This window comes from Lactuca virosa, chromosome 4, assembly GCF_052849685.1.
Source record: "Lactuca virosa cultivar CGN04683 chromosome 4, Lactuca_virosa_CGN04683_v6, whole genome shotgun sequence".
In the NCBI taxonomy this organism is placed as follows: domain Eukaryota; kingdom Viridiplantae; phylum Streptophyta; class Magnoliopsida; order Asterales; family Asteraceae; genus Lactuca; species Lactuca virosa.
Genome location: NC_136429.1, coordinates 11544714 through 11561793, shown reverse-complemented (window position 1 = coordinate 11561793; position 17080 = coordinate 11544714). Strand labels below are relative to the sequence as shown.

The following is a 17080-nucleotide window of genomic DNA, read 5'->3' as shown; positions in this document are numbered from 1 at the left end:
TAGTTGCTAAAGCTGGAAGCTTTATGGACCTAAAGACCAAGGAGAGTTCAGATCTGAAGTTGCAACTTCAGATCTTAGCTCATACCCAAGGAGAGTTCACACGCTTTTGAACCTTATTCTCAACATAAGGGGTCACTCCAACAGACATTCTCCCTGCAATATTTGTTAGTTTATAAATAATAACACAATAAAAAACAAGCTATAAGTATAAAGTTACCTGCAATTTCATCCCGTTCATCATACGCCGATTGTATCGACTTAATGATTAACTCAATTATCGTTGTTATAGGTAACTCATGTGTGGACGTGGATATATTTTTCACAATTTCAGGAATATCAATCGATTTAACATTGTAACGTACTTTAGGGGAAATGCGCGTGCTTATTTTGAAATTGGTATATTGTCGAGCCAGAAAAGTGGACTCCTAAGGAAGGTGCAGAAAGGTGGATTCCTACATGCACTTTGCAAGCTTTCCAAACACAAGTAAAAATCATGAACACTATATGTATTGCATGACTTCCAAAACAACCTTTCGACTTAGGTATCATTGTGTCCGACAGAATCTCGTATTTTTCTAGCTATATCTTTAGGACAATACCCATGATACGAATCTGGGTAGACTCTCTCAACGGCAAAGTCTATTTTATCACATAGGTTACTTATGAAACCAACCTCTGTATCGTCACCTAAACATTCTTTTAACTTCATCATGAACCATTGCCAAGATTCCTCACACTCTAAGGTTCCAAAACCAACTGCTAAGAGTAGGGATTCATGGTTTCCGTCCAAAGCCACCGCAAAGTACATTGTTGTCAGATAGTTGCCAAGTAGGGGTAAATAACCCACATATATTAACGGTATCATGCACCTAAGGAAGGTACAGATCTGCATAATAAAAAGATACTGATATTAGTGGCAAACAAAATGTAAACGAGGTACATTACCTACAACTATTAATTAACTCAATAAAATAAAGATGTCATACCACGCAACCTAAAGCCACGAAACAGAATTGAAATCGGTCGGTATCTGTTTTCTTGATGGCTGTGAAGGTATTAGGATTTGTTCTTTCAAGATTATGAAAGAATATTGGTAGGTGACAAAAGCTTCTTTCAGTGTAAGTACTCATTTTCACAAGCAATGATAGTGTTTTACAATCATCACACGAATCCAATTATAAATATACAGAAGTTGGTGCTTGTCTGCAGTTCATAGTTCAACTTTTTGGATTCATAGTCAAAGCTGTTGATTTCATAGTCAAACTTTACTGATCGATAAGACAACACATTGTACTTGTCTGCAGTTCATAGTTCAACTTTTTGGATTCATAGTCAAAGCAGTTGATTTCATAGTCAAACTTTTCTGATCGACAAGACAACACATTGTACTTGTCTGCAGTTCATAGTTCAACTTTTTGGATTCATAGTCAAAGCAATTGGTTTCATAGTCAAACTTTTCTGATCGACAAGACAACACATTGTACTTGTCTGCAGTTCATAGTTCAACTTTTTGGATTCATAGTCAAAGCAGTTGATTTCATAGTCAAACTTTACTTGTCTACAATTCACAATTCTTGTATAAATGAGTAATACTCACTCCATGAAAATTATATGTGAAGTCGGACTTATTTGATAAAAAAATCCAGGCGAATGGCATACTGCAATTGCGGAGGTGAACGTATCATTAGGATATCCGGTACAGCTAAAAACCCAGAAAGATTATTTTACGTTTGCCCATATATGGTATCATGATCTTTAGTTCTTTAATATTTAAGCCCTCATATTTATATGACAACTATTCTTATTGTTTATCTTTAAATTTACAGGGACCAAAATGCGGGTTTATCAGTTGGGTTGATGAAGAGAAGGACCAGTCTTCTATGGTGATAGCTAAGGTAGCTAAGTCTAATAAACACTTTCAATCAGAAAATAAGAAGTTGAAGATAGCCTTGGTTTGTAGTTGGGTGTTGTTTTTGGAAATTATAGTTTACAAATTGTAAGGTTTTTAATTTCTTGATATGTTTGAAGTTGTAACGTCGGTAACTTGGCGTATTTGTTGTTATGTTTAAAGTTTTGAAATTGTAGCGTTAAAAAAAATGGTGGAGTCGTTGTTATGTTTTAAATGTTGAACTACTACATTATGTATGAAATAATTATTATTTAACGCTTGATAATCAAATCCAACATTCAATATTATATATATATATATATATATATATATATATATATATATATATATATATATATATATATATATACAATCCAACTAAATAGGACCATCACACGATCCCCAATAAATTTTTGTCATCCTAAGACGAAACTCTAAAGCTGCAGTTTTTGGGTCAATAAGTTCACGTATTGGTTGCCCTGAAACTATTTGTTCCATAAACATACAAACAAAAACACCGCAATCTCCCAGCTCACTACTTTGTTGGGGAACATTTGTTTCAAAAATGAATTTTATATCCAATGGAATCCTTGGGATGTTCCTGTGTGCCCAGTAGTTTATCTTGTCTAAATGATCTGCCACCCGAGCAACAAATTTGCTAAAGGTTCCATCAAACTCGAATTTTTGGTAAGTACTCCTACCGAGACTATCATGAATATGCACTTTCATTGAATCCAATCGTAGTTCCCCAAATAACCAGTGATTAGGAAATGAATGGATCGGCATTAGGACCTACAAAAAGTTTAAAATAATTATTATTTTTACATAACACGATACAAAAACAAAACGACAATAATGAAATTAATTTCTAAAATTAAATAGCAGTTTACTGTATCCACATTCCACCAAGGAACCATGAAGTCGGGATATGTAGAAATACCAGACATAAACGCCCTCCAATCCAAACCATCCTCCAAGTAATGGCAAATAAAAAAATTAGGAGGCATTATTGTATACTGATCACTATCAAATCGTCTCTCCATCAACAATCTAATCCAAATCGTCATATGCTGCGAAAGTTATGATACTTTTGTTATTATTTAATAAATAAAAAACAATTAGAATAAAAAAAAATATAGTTACCGCTTCATCCAACCATCCGTTGTGTGTATGCCCAAACAACGCACTCCAAAACTCTCTATTTAAATCCACATTGTAGAAACGGTGCTCCAAGAGGAGTAAAAGAAATTTCTACCCCAAAAATTGAGTTCTTATCAAGAACATGGCAGAAGAGTCCAAGCATACAACACAAGAAGAAGAATGGTACAGTGATGCACCAAGAGGAGTAAAAGAAATTTCTACCCCAAAAATTGAGAGTCAACTTTCTGAGTTGACTAAAGTAGTGATGATGCTTGCTAAGGATAAGGGTGTGCAACCACCAGTAGTTAGACCTTGTGGTATTTGTACACAAGTTAGACATCCCACTGATATGTGCCCAATGTTACAAGAAGATGTAGAGCCAGTTCAAGCTATGGGATTTTCAAGTCAACAACAAGGAAACTTCCAGCCAAGAAGCAATCCAAATTGGCATCAACCTAATGCCAATTTTCAGCCAAGACCACCACCTTATCAACCAAGACCCCCATTTCAAAATCAAATGCATCACCAACAAAGTTATCAACCACATTTCCAGCCAACTCAACCTCCTCATCAATCTCAATTCCAACCTCAAAACATGCATCAAGGAAGTAGTTCAAGCGGATCGGGAATGTCTTTGGAAGACATTGTTAAGAGTTTAGCCACAAGTACTCAAACATTTCAAAATGAGACCAAGGCGAGCATCAAGACTTTGGAGCAACAAATGACTCAACTCGCCACTTCTGTGAGTAAATTGGAGTCACAAGGCAAACTACCCGCGCAAACCGAGAAGAATCCAAAACATAGTGCATGTGCCATCACTTTGAGAAATGGCAAAGAATATGAAGGTCCTAAGATGATTGAAGAAGAAGAATAGATGGAGCTAGAGAAAGAAGAAGACAAGTCAAAAACACCTTCAAAGCAAGTTCCTATTGAAGCAAAAGTCACTCCTCCTCCATTTCCCTCAAGATTAAGCAAGTCAAAGCGTGAAAGGGAAGACAATGAAATCATGGAGATGTTTAGAAAAGTTGAGGTAAATATTCCTCTTATTGATGCCATCAAACAAGTCCCTAGGTATGCTAAATTCCTTAAGGAATTATGTACATCCAAGAAAAAGTTGAAAGGGAATGAAACTGTTGAAGTAGGAGAAAATGTGTCTGCAGTGTTACAGAAAAGACTACCTCAAAAATGTAAGGATCCGGGTGTTTTCACGGTTCCTTGCAAATTAGGTAATCTTCATGTTCCACGGGCTATGCTAGACCTTGGAGCTTCTATCAATGTTTTGCCATATTCCATTTTTAAAACTTTAAATATTGGCACATTGAAGAAGACCGGGGTAATCATTCAATTGGCTGATAGATCTTTAGTACATCCCAAAGGTGTGCTAGAAGATGTGTTAGTTCAAGTGATTGAATTAGTGTTTCCCGCAGATTTTTATGTCCTTGACATGGATGATGATGACTCACCAAATTTGAGTTCAATTCTCCTAGGAAGACCCTTTTAGAAAACAGTCAGGACTAAAATTGATGTTTATGATGGTACATTATCCATGGAATTTGATGGGGAGGTGATAAATTTCAATATTTATGATGCTATGAGATATCCAAGTGATATTTCATCTTTGAATTTTGTGGATGTCATTGAACCATTGACAGAGGAGTGTTTTGATTTGTCTAATCTTGATGTGTTAGCTCTCATTTTAGACAGGAATCTTCAAAAGGAAAGAGTGGAAAAACTTGCCAATCAATTTACAATTGATAAAGAGATTATGGAGGTTGTGTCTTGCATGGATGAGAAGAAGAAAATGAGGTTTGATGTTCCAAAGCTGAAAATACCAATGTCTAATGAGAAACTTGTTCCTTCTATTGTGCAGGCACCGGAATTGGAGCTCAAAACTTTACCCGAGCATCTCAAGTACGCATATCTTGGAGACAAAGAAACTTTGCCAGTGATCATCTCCACCAAGTTGTCAACAAAAGAAGAGGAAGAGCTTGTCACCACTTTGAAAGAGTATAAGGAAGCCATTGGGTGGACTATAGCCGACATCAAAGGGCTAAGTCCTTCGCTTTGCATGCACAAAATCCTTATGGAAGAAGATTACAAGCCTTCCCGAGAAGCTCAAAGGCGTTTGAATCCTCCAATGATGGAGGTTGTGAAAAAGGAGATTTTGAAGTTGTTGAATGCAGGGATGATCTACCCTATATTAGATAGCAAGTGGGTAAGTCCGGTCCAAGTTGTGCCCAAGAAGACAGGTATTACCGTTACAAAGAATGACCAAGGTGAGTTAGTCCCCACCCGTGTGCAAAACGGGTGGAGAGTTTGCATTGATTATAGAAGACTCAATTCCTCAACCCGGAAAGACCATTTCCCACTTCCCTTCATTGATCAAATGTTGGAAAGGTTAGCGGGAAAAACACATTATTGTTGCTTGGATGGGTATTCCAGTTTCCATCAAATACCCGTTGCACCCGAGGACCAAGAAAAAACTACTTTCACATGTCCCTTTGGAACATTTGCATATAGGCGAATGCCTTTTGGACTTTGCAATGCTCCAGCCACTTTTCAAAGGTGCATGGTAAGTATTTTTTCGGAATTTGTTGAGGAAATCATTGAAGTTTTTATGGACGACTTCACAGTTTATGGTAATTCTTTTCATGAGTGTTTGGGTAATTTGAAAAAGATTTTGCAAAGATGTATTGAGACCAATCTTGTTTTGAATTATGAAAAGTGTCACTTTATGGTTGACAAAGGTCTCATACTAGGTCATATTGTGTCTTCTAAGGGTCTAGAAGTGGACAAAGCAAAAATAGATGTCATAAAATCTTTACCTTATCCCACTTGTGTTCGTGAGGTACGCTCATTTCTTGGTCATGCAGGATTTTATAGAAGGTTTATCAAAGATTTTTCCAAGATATCTCGTCCCATGTGTGAGCTCCTACAAAAAGATGCAGAATTCGAATTTTCCAAACAGTGCAAGCAAGCTTTTGATCAGTTAAAAGAGTTGTTGATAACAGCACCTATACTTCAATCACCGGATTGGAGTTTACCTTTTGAAATCATGTGTGATGCCAGCAATCATGCAGTTGGTGCAGTGTTAGGGCAAAGAAAAGATCGTCTTCCTAATGTCATTTACTATGCCTCAAAAACATTTGATAGTGCACAAGCCAACTACTCAACAACTGAAAAAGAATTGCTATCTATTGTCTTTGCTTTAGACAAATTTCGTCAATACCTGCTAGGTTCTAAAGTCATTGTTTATTCTGATCATGCAGCTATTAGGTATCTACTTGCAAAGAAGGATTCGAAGCCTAGACTCATTCGATGGGTATTACTCTTGCAAGAGTTTGACATCGAAATCAAAGACAAGAGCGGAAAGTCAAACCTTGTAGCTGATCATCTTAGCAGGATTGTTTCTCCCGATGACTCAACTCCCATTCATGATGCATTTCCCGATGAGAACCTATTTTCAGCAAAAGTTGCCCCGTGGTATGCCGAAATTGTGAACTACATTGTTACAAATCAATTTCCACCAGATTTGACTCGATGGCAAAAAGACAAGATCAAGAAAGAAGCCAAGAGGTATGTTTGGGATGAGCCATATTTGTGGAAATATTGTGCTGACCAAATGATTAGACGATGTGTGGATCAATATGAGGTACCTTCTATCTTAACATTTTGTCACTCTTATGCTTGTAGAGGACATTTTGGTCCTCAAAGGACTGCAAGAAAAGTTTTAGAGAGTGGATTTTACTGGCCAAGTATTTTCCATGACTCTTATGTCTTTTGTTCAAGTTGTGATAAATGTCAAAAGATGGGCTCTTTAAGCTCAAAGAATCAAATGCCCCTAAATCCCATTTTAGTTTGTGAAATTTTCGATGTTTGGGGCATTGATTTTATGGGACCTTTTCCATCATCTTCGGGTTTTATTTATATTCTTTTGGATGTGGACTATGTTTCCAAGTGGGTGGAAGCAAAGGCTACCCGTACTAACGATTCAAAAGTTGTGATAGATTTCTTGAAGGCTAACATTTTTTCCAGATTTGGTGTTCCAAAGGCCTTAATCAGTGATCGTGGTACACATTTTTGCAATCGTATGCTCGGGAGTGTTTTGAAGAAATATGGTGTTACTCATAAAGTTTCCACAGCATACCACCCACAAACAAATGGACAAGCCGAGGTGAGCAATTGACAAATCAAGGGCATTTTGGAGAAAACCGTGAATACAACAAGGAAAGATTGGAGTACACGCCTTGATGATGCTTTGTGGGCATACCGCACTGCATACAAAACTCCAATTGGAATGTCTCCATACTGTATTGTTTTTGGAAAGCCGTGTCGATTACCCGTTGAGTTGGAACATAGGGCCTATTGGGCGATCAAGCAGTTCAACATGGATTTAAGTGAATCGGGAAAGAAGAGGAAGCTGGACATACAAGAACTTGAGGAAATCCGCAATGAAGCATATGAGAATGAGGTTCTTTATAAGGAAAAGACCAAAGCATTCCATGACAAGATGATTACACGCAAGGTATTTCACAAAGGTCAAAAGGTACTACTTTACCACTCGCGTTTTAAATTGATTCCTGGTAAATTAAGGTCCCGTTGGGTGGGACCATTTGTTGTCACTAATGTTTTTGAGCATGGTGCAATAGAAATCACAAGTGAGAAAACCGGGAAGATTTTTAAGGTAAATGGTCACCGTTTGAAGCCTTATTATGAAGGATTTCAAGTCAAGAATGAAGAGGTGGAGGAAGTAATGGATCCAAAGTATCAAGATTGACAAATAGTTGGGGTCCAAGTCGAGCCAACGACATTAAAAAGGGGCGGCTAACCGGGAGGCAACCCGGGGGTATTTTTGTCATTTCTTATATTTTCATTGTATTTTCTTTGTTTTCAAACTTCCAAGTTGTTTTTCATGCTAAAAGAGGGTTAAAAATCATTTTTTGGGCAGTAGAGGTTTAGCGGGTTGCAAATTCAAAAAGTGAAAAAATCAAAAAATTTTGGCCTTTACAGACATTTACACGGCCGTGTAAACTTATGCTTATGGTTTACACACGGCCGTGTAAACGACCAGCCACCGTAGTCAAAACTCTACATTTACACGGCCGTGTAAATTTTGCCTTTCTGTTTACACGGGCCGTGTAAACGTTAAAACAGGGCTGAACGAGTTAAAACCCAAAACTTGATTTTTTTTCACTCATTGTTCTCTCAATACCTGCGACTCCTTCTCTCCTTACTGCTCCCTTCGAAAAAACCATTCCAAATACTCAATCTTCCTCAATTTTGCATCAAAAATCAAGCTCCAAGGTATGAAATTCTTCTCTTTTCTTCATCTTCTTTATCTTCCACCTCTATTTCAGCTTCTCATGGCCGATTTTGGGGGTTTTGAGCAAACCCTAGAATTTTTTAGTATTAAAATATCGACCTAATGCTTGAAATTTCTTGTAGGATAAGCTTGGGGAAAGCTTGGGGAAGCATTGGACATCACCCTACCACCATTTTCAAGCACAAATTGGTATAATTGTTCCAACTCTTTACTTGTACATATACTTAGATTTTTGGGTGATTTTGGTGATATTGCTGGTTTTTTTTGTGCATACTCTTGAGTTTAAATTGTCCTACATTGTGTGCAAAACTTTGTTGAATCCAATTTGACAATGGCCTCCCGTGGAAAAAGGGCTAGAATTGGGACCTCACATATGGGTGGTCAAGAGTCTAATGATGAACAAGACCAACATCCCATGGAAAACCCATATGAATTTGGTCTTATTTTTTAGACCAATCAACAAAACATTTTGTATGCAAGCCTTATTGGAAGAGTAATGGCGGCTCAAAAATTTGTGGACATCCAAGCCCTCGAAGACCTTCATATCTATAAAGGTGTCCACAAGCTCTTCAAGAACATTGGTTGGGAAGGGATATTGAATCTACATGCAGTCAGTTATCAAACACCTATGTTGGAATTCTTGTCATCCATCACTTCTGATTACCAAACACACATCCTCACTTTCCGTTTGCTCAATCAATCACATAGAATTCATGCTGATACTCTCTGTGATATTATTGGTGCCCCAAAAGCGAAAAGAGATGTATATACAGCAAAAGGAAGAAGAAATGTTGTATTTGAGCGCGAGTGTGGAACGTTTTGGAGAACTATCTCTTGTGAAGATGAGTTTCAGTCAGGCACAGCAAAAGCTTCTAGCATTATTCATCCGGTTCTGAAGGTCACCCACCGGATTATTGCTTCTCTCTTATTTCCTCAAGAAGAGATTAGCAAAGCAAACAAAAAAGAATTAGAAGTTTTGTGGTGCATGATTAACAAGCCCGAGGAAGTCCCTCATTTTGGGTGTTGGGTAGTTCAGAAAATGCTCAGAAATGCCCTGAGCAATGGTGGCCAGCTACATTGTGGAGGCATGGTATCTATTATAGCTGAACATCTTGGCCTCCATCTACCCAACAATCCAACCAATATAATTTCGGGCCGTACTCGTTTATCACTTGAGGTTTTGGAAATCATGCATCTCTTTCACCGTCATCCCAATGGGGATGTTCATTGGACAGTCGATGGTAAAGAATATTTACGCGTCGATAACCGAAATAAGAAGATATTAGTCTTGGCCAATGACATCCCTTCTACCAATTGGCACCTCCAATCCAACTTGGGTGTTACTGCTGCCCGTAGACCTTCAACCACCACTTCTAATCCTCCTACTCCTACTGCTGGTGCCTCTAGCTCATCTCGCCCCATTCCTTTTCCTGAACACAATCTTTACATGGGCGAGTTTGCACACTTGAACCACCGTTACATCAGCATACAGCAGGAAGTCGGAGAAATTTATACGGGTGTCGCTGAAATCACTTCTGATTTTCAGGACTACCGTAACTTGCAAGAAGAGCGTTGGGCCCAACAAGAGCTACGGTGGGCTGAGCAGGATCAGAGATGGGTCGCTCAAGAGCAGCATAACCGCAATGCTCATCATTTGATGAGCGATATCCATAGAGTACTTGTGCTTCCCACCCAGCAGCAGCAGCCTCCATCATCATCCCAACCCCAGTGGCCTCCATTTTATCCTTCTGATTATCCTTCACAGTTCCCACCACATCCTCCACCGCCCGGTCCTCAATAGGCAGGCTATGCCTCTCTCCAAGCATCGAGGACGATGCTTATTTTAAGCTTGGGGAGGGGCATCCATCCATGCATTATCCCGTTGCATGTAGGTTGCATGTAATTTGATTGCATTGCATTATTTTTCTTTTCATTTTCATTTTCCTTTTCATTTTTTTCTGCATGGAAAATTTTTCAAAAGCCAAATTTTTTTTTTTTTAGATGCAAACAAAATGCAAAGAAAATAATAATAATAATTAGAATAGAAAAAAAATGATCCAATCCCAAGCAACCAAATCTTCTCAAAACAGTTGAGATGGTAAGTGAGTCATGTGCCTTGAGATTAGCTTGCTCTTTTTATTAAAAAAAAGAAATCTAAAAGCAAGTTAATCGCACACGAACACACCTCCCGAAGCTACTTGTGCAAAACAGAAAGTGAGAAGATTGTCAACATTTGAGCATAACAGCAGGTATGAGTCGATTCTTTGGGACATATGACTGGTCTTATGAGTAGTAAGTGCTCAATTGAACTTAAAATGCCAAATAAAAAAAATGCAAAATTTCAATGTCCCGAGCCTTCCAGCGCTCTAAAAAGTCCTTTCTACTCATTCCCTTTTATATACCCTGCTTGGGGACATAGCTTTCAACTATACTTACGGGTCTTTGCATGTTAACCTTTAGTCCCCTGAAAAATGTCTTAGAAGTCCTCACGGTAATAGACCGTGAGATGTCCCACAATAGAAAAGTCAATGACGAAAATATAAAGAAATTGGCCAAATTAATTAATTAATTAATAAGAGTGTTATGTGTTAACTTAGTTATTTGTATTTGTGTTACTTAAAAAAAAAAAAAAAAAAAAAAAAAAAAAAAAAAAAAAAAAACTATTATTAAGTTAATCTGTGACCTTTGGGATTCGAACAAGTAAACTTTGAGGGGTGTTTTACATCTAATCGCCTAAAGCTAAATTGTTTGGGACTGATTGAGTTGAAAATTCGTTACATGGGTTCCATAGAAAGTCATGAACTTAATAATAGCAAATAAAGCTAATCTGTGGCCTTTGAGGTTCGGGCAAGTAAACCTGAGGGATCTCTTTAAATCTAGCACACTAAGGTCATTTGATTTGGATGTGTTGGTTGGAAGCCCGTTACACGGATTTCAAAGAAAGCCATGAGCTTTATTTGTAAAAAATATAATTAAGAAGTTTGTATATAATTGTGTTTATAGTTTAATTGAATATTGTGTTTAGGAAAAATACTTGGCTGTCAAAAGATTCCCTTGGACTTGGATTTGAACTTATGACATTGGACTGAATGTTAATTACTTTGACTGGTGTAAGTGCTTTGAAGTTTGTAACCAATCTGGATAAATATTACGGAATTTTTAGAAAAGATTTTTCAGAAAAAGATTGTTGTTGATCAACAAATAGCTGGAATCGGGCATTGTTATATTTTATGAAACAAAGATGGTTGAGCATGTTTTGTCACATATAATTTCACGAGAGTAAGACCATAATTTGTTCCAAGAATTGACTTGATGATATTGAAAGGGAATTAGTGTTGTGATTTTTGATTCTGTTGAGTTGTATTAGGGAGTGGCCAAAGTCTTATTTCTATTATCATATAATATTTTGAGACTAAAGCCAAGTTGACTCAAGGCATGACAGGTACATTCTCAACTATGGTACAAAACAGGGTTAATTGGGTTGGATATATTTTTTCATGTTTGTTTTGATTTCTTGCATCAAGTTTCAAAAAAAAAAGTTTAACTTTGATTTTCTTTTCTTCTCTTTTATTTTATTTTCTCCGGTTTAAATTTTCTTGTTCTTTCTTGAGGACAAGAAAGGTTTAAGCTTGGGGAGATTTGTTAGGTGCATTTCATGTACCCATTTTGTAGCTTTATTTCATAAAAGTACATTGCATATAGGCTTAAACTCATGCATTTTGCATGTTTTTCGGGATTTTTCATGAGGCAATTTCATTCAAATACTTTTCTGATATTTCAGGGACTTTTGGAGGTAGGATATTGTTGGAGGAGGTAAATAAAAGTTGCGGACAAAATTTCAGGACTTACGGAGCACCGAGGAGCAAGATATCAAAGAAATGAAGATTTTGGCTTTATAGAGATTTACACGGCCGTGTAAATGCAAGCCTTGCGTTTACGCGGGCCGTGTAAACGTAGATTTCTGCACAGTATATTTTTGCGTTTACGCGGGCCGTGTAAATGACAGTGTTAATTTACGCGGGCCGTGTAAACGTAAATGCGGATTTTAAAGCAGTTTTTCACCATTTTTAAAGGGGGAACCAATTTTTTTAAGAGGGGGTCGACTTTTGGAGCAGAGAAAGCGATTTTCTTGAGGATTTTGAAGTTGATTAACACTTGGGAACATTTGATTTCATTTTGTAAGAACTTTAGTTTCATTTTCTAGATTTGTGATCTTGTTCTAGCCATGATTGGCTAGAACCCTAGCTTCTCCAACTTCATGTCTTGACTTCTTAGTTGTGATTTCAATCATATGACTTGATGTTTGCTTTCAATTTTCTATCTAGTGAATTTGATTTTGTCTCAATCGAATGTTTGATTCTAATTGTGATTCTTATTGGCCATTTGAATTAGGGTTAGATCATTCAAGTTATCTAATTGCAAAATTCGTAATTGTTTTGTAAATTGGACTAGGTAACAAGCACTAATTTGATTTCTATTGAATGAATTTAGTGTAAATCTTTTCACATACTTTTACACTCCCGAGCTTGTGAGGAGTATTGAGTGTTGTGGGGAACATTCACATACAGTTTAAAGCAACCTTTCAATCTAATTCTAAGAGCTTGTTTAGATTAGGTTAGTAAGGTTAGGATTAATCAAAGAGCTTGTTTTGGTTAATTATTGTGGTGAATGGGAAGTGTTAGAGCTTGTTAACACTTTCAAGTACCAACTTAGATAGAATTAAACAAATATCTTGTCATCCATGGAATCACATTGCTAATTTGTCTTGCATAGAGTTGGAGTACTTACAAATCTTGAACTTATTTCACTTAATCAATTGCTTACTCATTAAATTAGCTCTTATTTGAATCATTGCATTTAAATCCCCCTCTTTTGTGATCATATTGTACCTTGCGCAAAAAGGTATAAGCATTTGTCCCGTGTCTCTGTGGATCGACCCTGCTTACCTTGTATTACGTTTTTATTTCAAAGTAACAGTGTTTTTGGAGTCAATTGTACCCCTTTATTTGTTGGGTTTGACACGCCCTAACAAGTCCTCAGCCTACTCCAACAGAATGTTCAATACTTGGAACAGACCTATTGTTTGCTATAGCGTAGCAGCCTAATCAATACCCGAACATAGATCTACAAACATATACAAAGTCTTCAGCATGACTGGACCGCCTCACCAGGCCTTTAGTCTATCTGGACCACTCTCAGAACCTTCAGCACGTCTGGACCGCCACTCTGGGCCTTCAGCCTGTCTGGACCGTTCTCCGAGCCTTCGGCCTGACTGGTACGCCCCACCGGCCTTCAGTCTATCCGGACCGCTCTAAACTGTTGAGCATCTCCCTGGACCACCCCTCCTGATGCTCTCTCCCATGCATCCTGTTCTCACCCACTTGGGGCTTCGAACTCCTGATCTACTCTGTGGACTATATCCCCAGCCTAACCCCAGGCCTCATGTCGATCATCCACCCTTTCGGAAATCCGTGGTCTGTTCCCTGACCCGCATGTCTACCACACACGCTAAATAACCCGTACTCCCATGCTGAATGCACTGCTGAGCCCTGGCAGCTAACAAAACCCTCAATCTATCAATCCAAAAACCCTCAGAGTCGAGCACACCCTCGACCGAATACTCGAACTGAACTCGATTATTGACTAGAACTCCAACATGGTTCCCCAACTTCTGCTATCAAGCACCCAGAAGACGTGTTCTTACGCTGGGGAGTTTTGTCGAACCCTCAAACCAAGCAGCCACTAGGGCCTCCATTCTCCCTGTTTGGGTTGTGAAACTTATCCCCGTTTCAAAAACTCTCCCACTTCCACTTCTCGGGGTAACACTCCCCCACTTAGATTCGACTAAGCCTTCATAATACATGAAAATTGGATGATTCTCAATCCTTCTCACTTCCCCAACGATCGATTCGATGACAACCAACTCTTTCCCACTAGTGTAATAGGTCGCACAATCAATCCTTACCGTCCGATACAAGAGATCCAAGGAAAACCGGACCTCACAAATATTTATGCCACGTCGACCCACCTGCGCTCACCGGCGCTGAAATAATGTTGCCTATTCCTGCAACCCACTGACCCCGAGCTGGAATACAGCCTGAACCTGGGGTCACAAGCCTGCTCACTCCTTCGGGCTCGAAAAACTGAGAGGGCACAATCCTTTCCCTACAAAACGACAATCCAATCCCTCAATAAACCATTTCCCTTCCAGCTGCAAAACCCCAGCTGAACATAATCATCACTCCTTTCCGGATTTCTCGCGACCCATATTCCGACCTTGAGCAAACCCCCAAGCCTCAAATCTAGAAACTCGCGTGCTAGCCTCTCCCGCTCCACCTGCAAATATAACGAGTACAGATCATCTTCCCGATCCCAAATAACTACAGCCCTCTGCTACACCAATAACTACTAGATAAAATGCAACGACATACATGAATAACTACTACATAATACGACATAAAAAGCAAACGGGGTACATGAATAACTAGTTCTATTTGGGAGGTAACATGACCACCCTTTCATGTAACACCCATAAAAATCGAGCCAATTAAAAACTTTTTAAATCATTCAAAACCATTAGTTATTACAAATCTGTTTTCAAAATAGTTTCATATCAGAGTATCCCAGAAATCCAAATCAAAATATGAGGAAGTGTACGGTCACGCCTTCGCCTTCCCGCGGTCATCCGCCGTTCCTGAAACAATAATCGATAAATGTAAGCTCGAAGGCTTAGTGAGTTACCCCCAAAATACCAACCTCATATAACTATAATCATATCATATCAACAAATACAGAACATCCATGCATCTCGAGTCTACAGTGTGACTGGTCCGCCTACACCGGGCCTTCAGTCCACCTGGTCCACTCTCTGAGTCTACAGTCTGACTGGACCGCCCGCACCGGGCCTTCAGTCTATCTGGTCCACTCTCCGAGCCTCGGCATGTCTGGACCGCCCTCTCGGGGCCTTCAGCCTATCCGGACCGCTCGCCGGACCTTCGGCCTGACTAGATTTGTCCGGCCCGGGCCTGTAGTCTACCCGGTCCGCCCAGGGTGTCTTGGCCTACTGCACACAGCAGGACCTGCCTCAACCCTTTCCCCAAACCAATAAACATGTGCACATATAACCAATAATCACATAACAATCTATAGGCAAACAAACCGATCTAACAGATCATATAGCATAGCAACATCCTATAACCAGGATACCGACCTAACCGGTCACTAACATATCATCATCCTATATACCAGGATACCGACCTAAATCAGGTCACTAAACATAATACCGTCCTAACTACCAGGACGCAGGTCTACAGATCATTAAACATATCATGCAATTACCCGGATACAAATCCGATAAAGGGCCGGCCTTGGTGCCGTAGACCCTGTTGATATAGTGAGGATAACTCACCTCGTAAGTAGCTCGGAAGGTAGTGTCAAACTCCTCCAAATGTAGCTCCAACTCCAACACCTATATTTACCAATGTCCTTTGCTATAAATATCCAATATATCAAAATACCCTCAGAAGTCAACTGGTCAACCCTTGGTCAAAGTCAAAGTCAACTGTCAGGGTCAACAGTCCATGTTAAGCTTAACTCGTCGAGTACCCTTAGCTACTCGTCGAGTTCCTTGCATAACTTGCCAACTCGCCGAGTCACTCGTGTGACTCGTCGAGTTCCTAGTGTCAGTGGCCATAACTCCTTGGCCAACTCGCCGAGTTTTCCCTTTATAACTCGCCGCGTTCATACGTGTCCAAAGGTTGGGAAAACCCTCGCCGACTCGCCGAGTCACTCGACTGACTCGCCGAGCCCACGACAACCTTCATCGGACTCGCCGAGTCGTTCATACAACTCGCCGAGTCTATGACAATCTTCATCGGACTCGCCGAGTCGTTCATACAACTCGCCGAGTCTCTTCAGTCCTTTTATTCCTACAGACGATTTTAAGCCATGCTAAGGCTCCAAATTGTAGATCCAGCTTCCCGATACATGTTTATCACGTAAAGTTGCAAACTTTACGTGCATGCAATGATCCAATGACTCATAATGCCAAATCTAAACTTGAAATGGAGTTTAACTCAAAAGGAAGGGTTCATAGTTGCTAAAGCTGGAAGCTTTATGGACCTAAAGACCAAGGAGAGTTCAGATCTGAAGTTGCAACTTCAGATCTTAGCTCATACCCAAGGAGAGTTCACACGCTTTTGAACCTTATTCTCAACATAAGGGGTCACTCCAACAAACATTCTCCCTGCAATATTTGTTAGTTTATAAATAATAACACAATAAAAAACAAGCTATAAGTATAAAGTTACCTGCAATTTCATCCCGTTCATCATACGCCGATTGTATCGACTTAATGATTAACTCAATTATCGTTGTTATAGGTAACTCATGTGTGGACGTGGATATATTTTTCACAATTTCAGGAATATCAATCGATTTAACATTGTAACGTACTTTAGGGGAAATGCGCGTGCTTATTTTGAAATTGGTATATTGTCGAGCCAGAAAAGTGGACTCCTAAGGAAGGTGCAGAAAGGTGGATTCCTACATGCACTTTGCAAGCTTTCCAAACACAAGTAAAAATCATGAACACTATATGTATTGCATGACTTCCAAAACAACCTTTCGACTTAGGTATCATTGTGTCCGACAGAATCTCGTATTTTTCTAGCTATATCTTTAGGACAATACCCATGATACGAATCTGGGTAGACTCTCTCAACGGCAAA

The 17080-nt window shown here is 39.1% G+C and overlaps 2 protein-coding genes across 2 annotated transcripts; both read left to right on the top strand.

Moving 5' to 3' along the window:
* Positions 1 to 3902: 3902 nt before the first annotated feature.
* On the top strand, positions 3903 to 4529 carry LOC145104109 (uncharacterized). The gene has a single exon (XM_079041393.1). It carries the CDS (start codon positions 3903 to 3905, stop codon positions 4527 to 4529), a length of 627 nt encoding a protein of 208 aa, XP_078897519.1.
* Positions 4530 to 7325: 2796 nt separating this feature from the next.
* On the top strand, positions 7326 to 7805 carry LOC145104108 (uncharacterized). Its single transcript, XM_079041392.1, has one exon. It carries the CDS (start codon positions 7326 to 7328, stop codon positions 7803 to 7805), a length of 480 nt encoding a protein of 159 aa, XP_078897518.1.
* The last annotated feature ends 9275 nt before the right edge of the window (positions 7806 to 17080 follow it).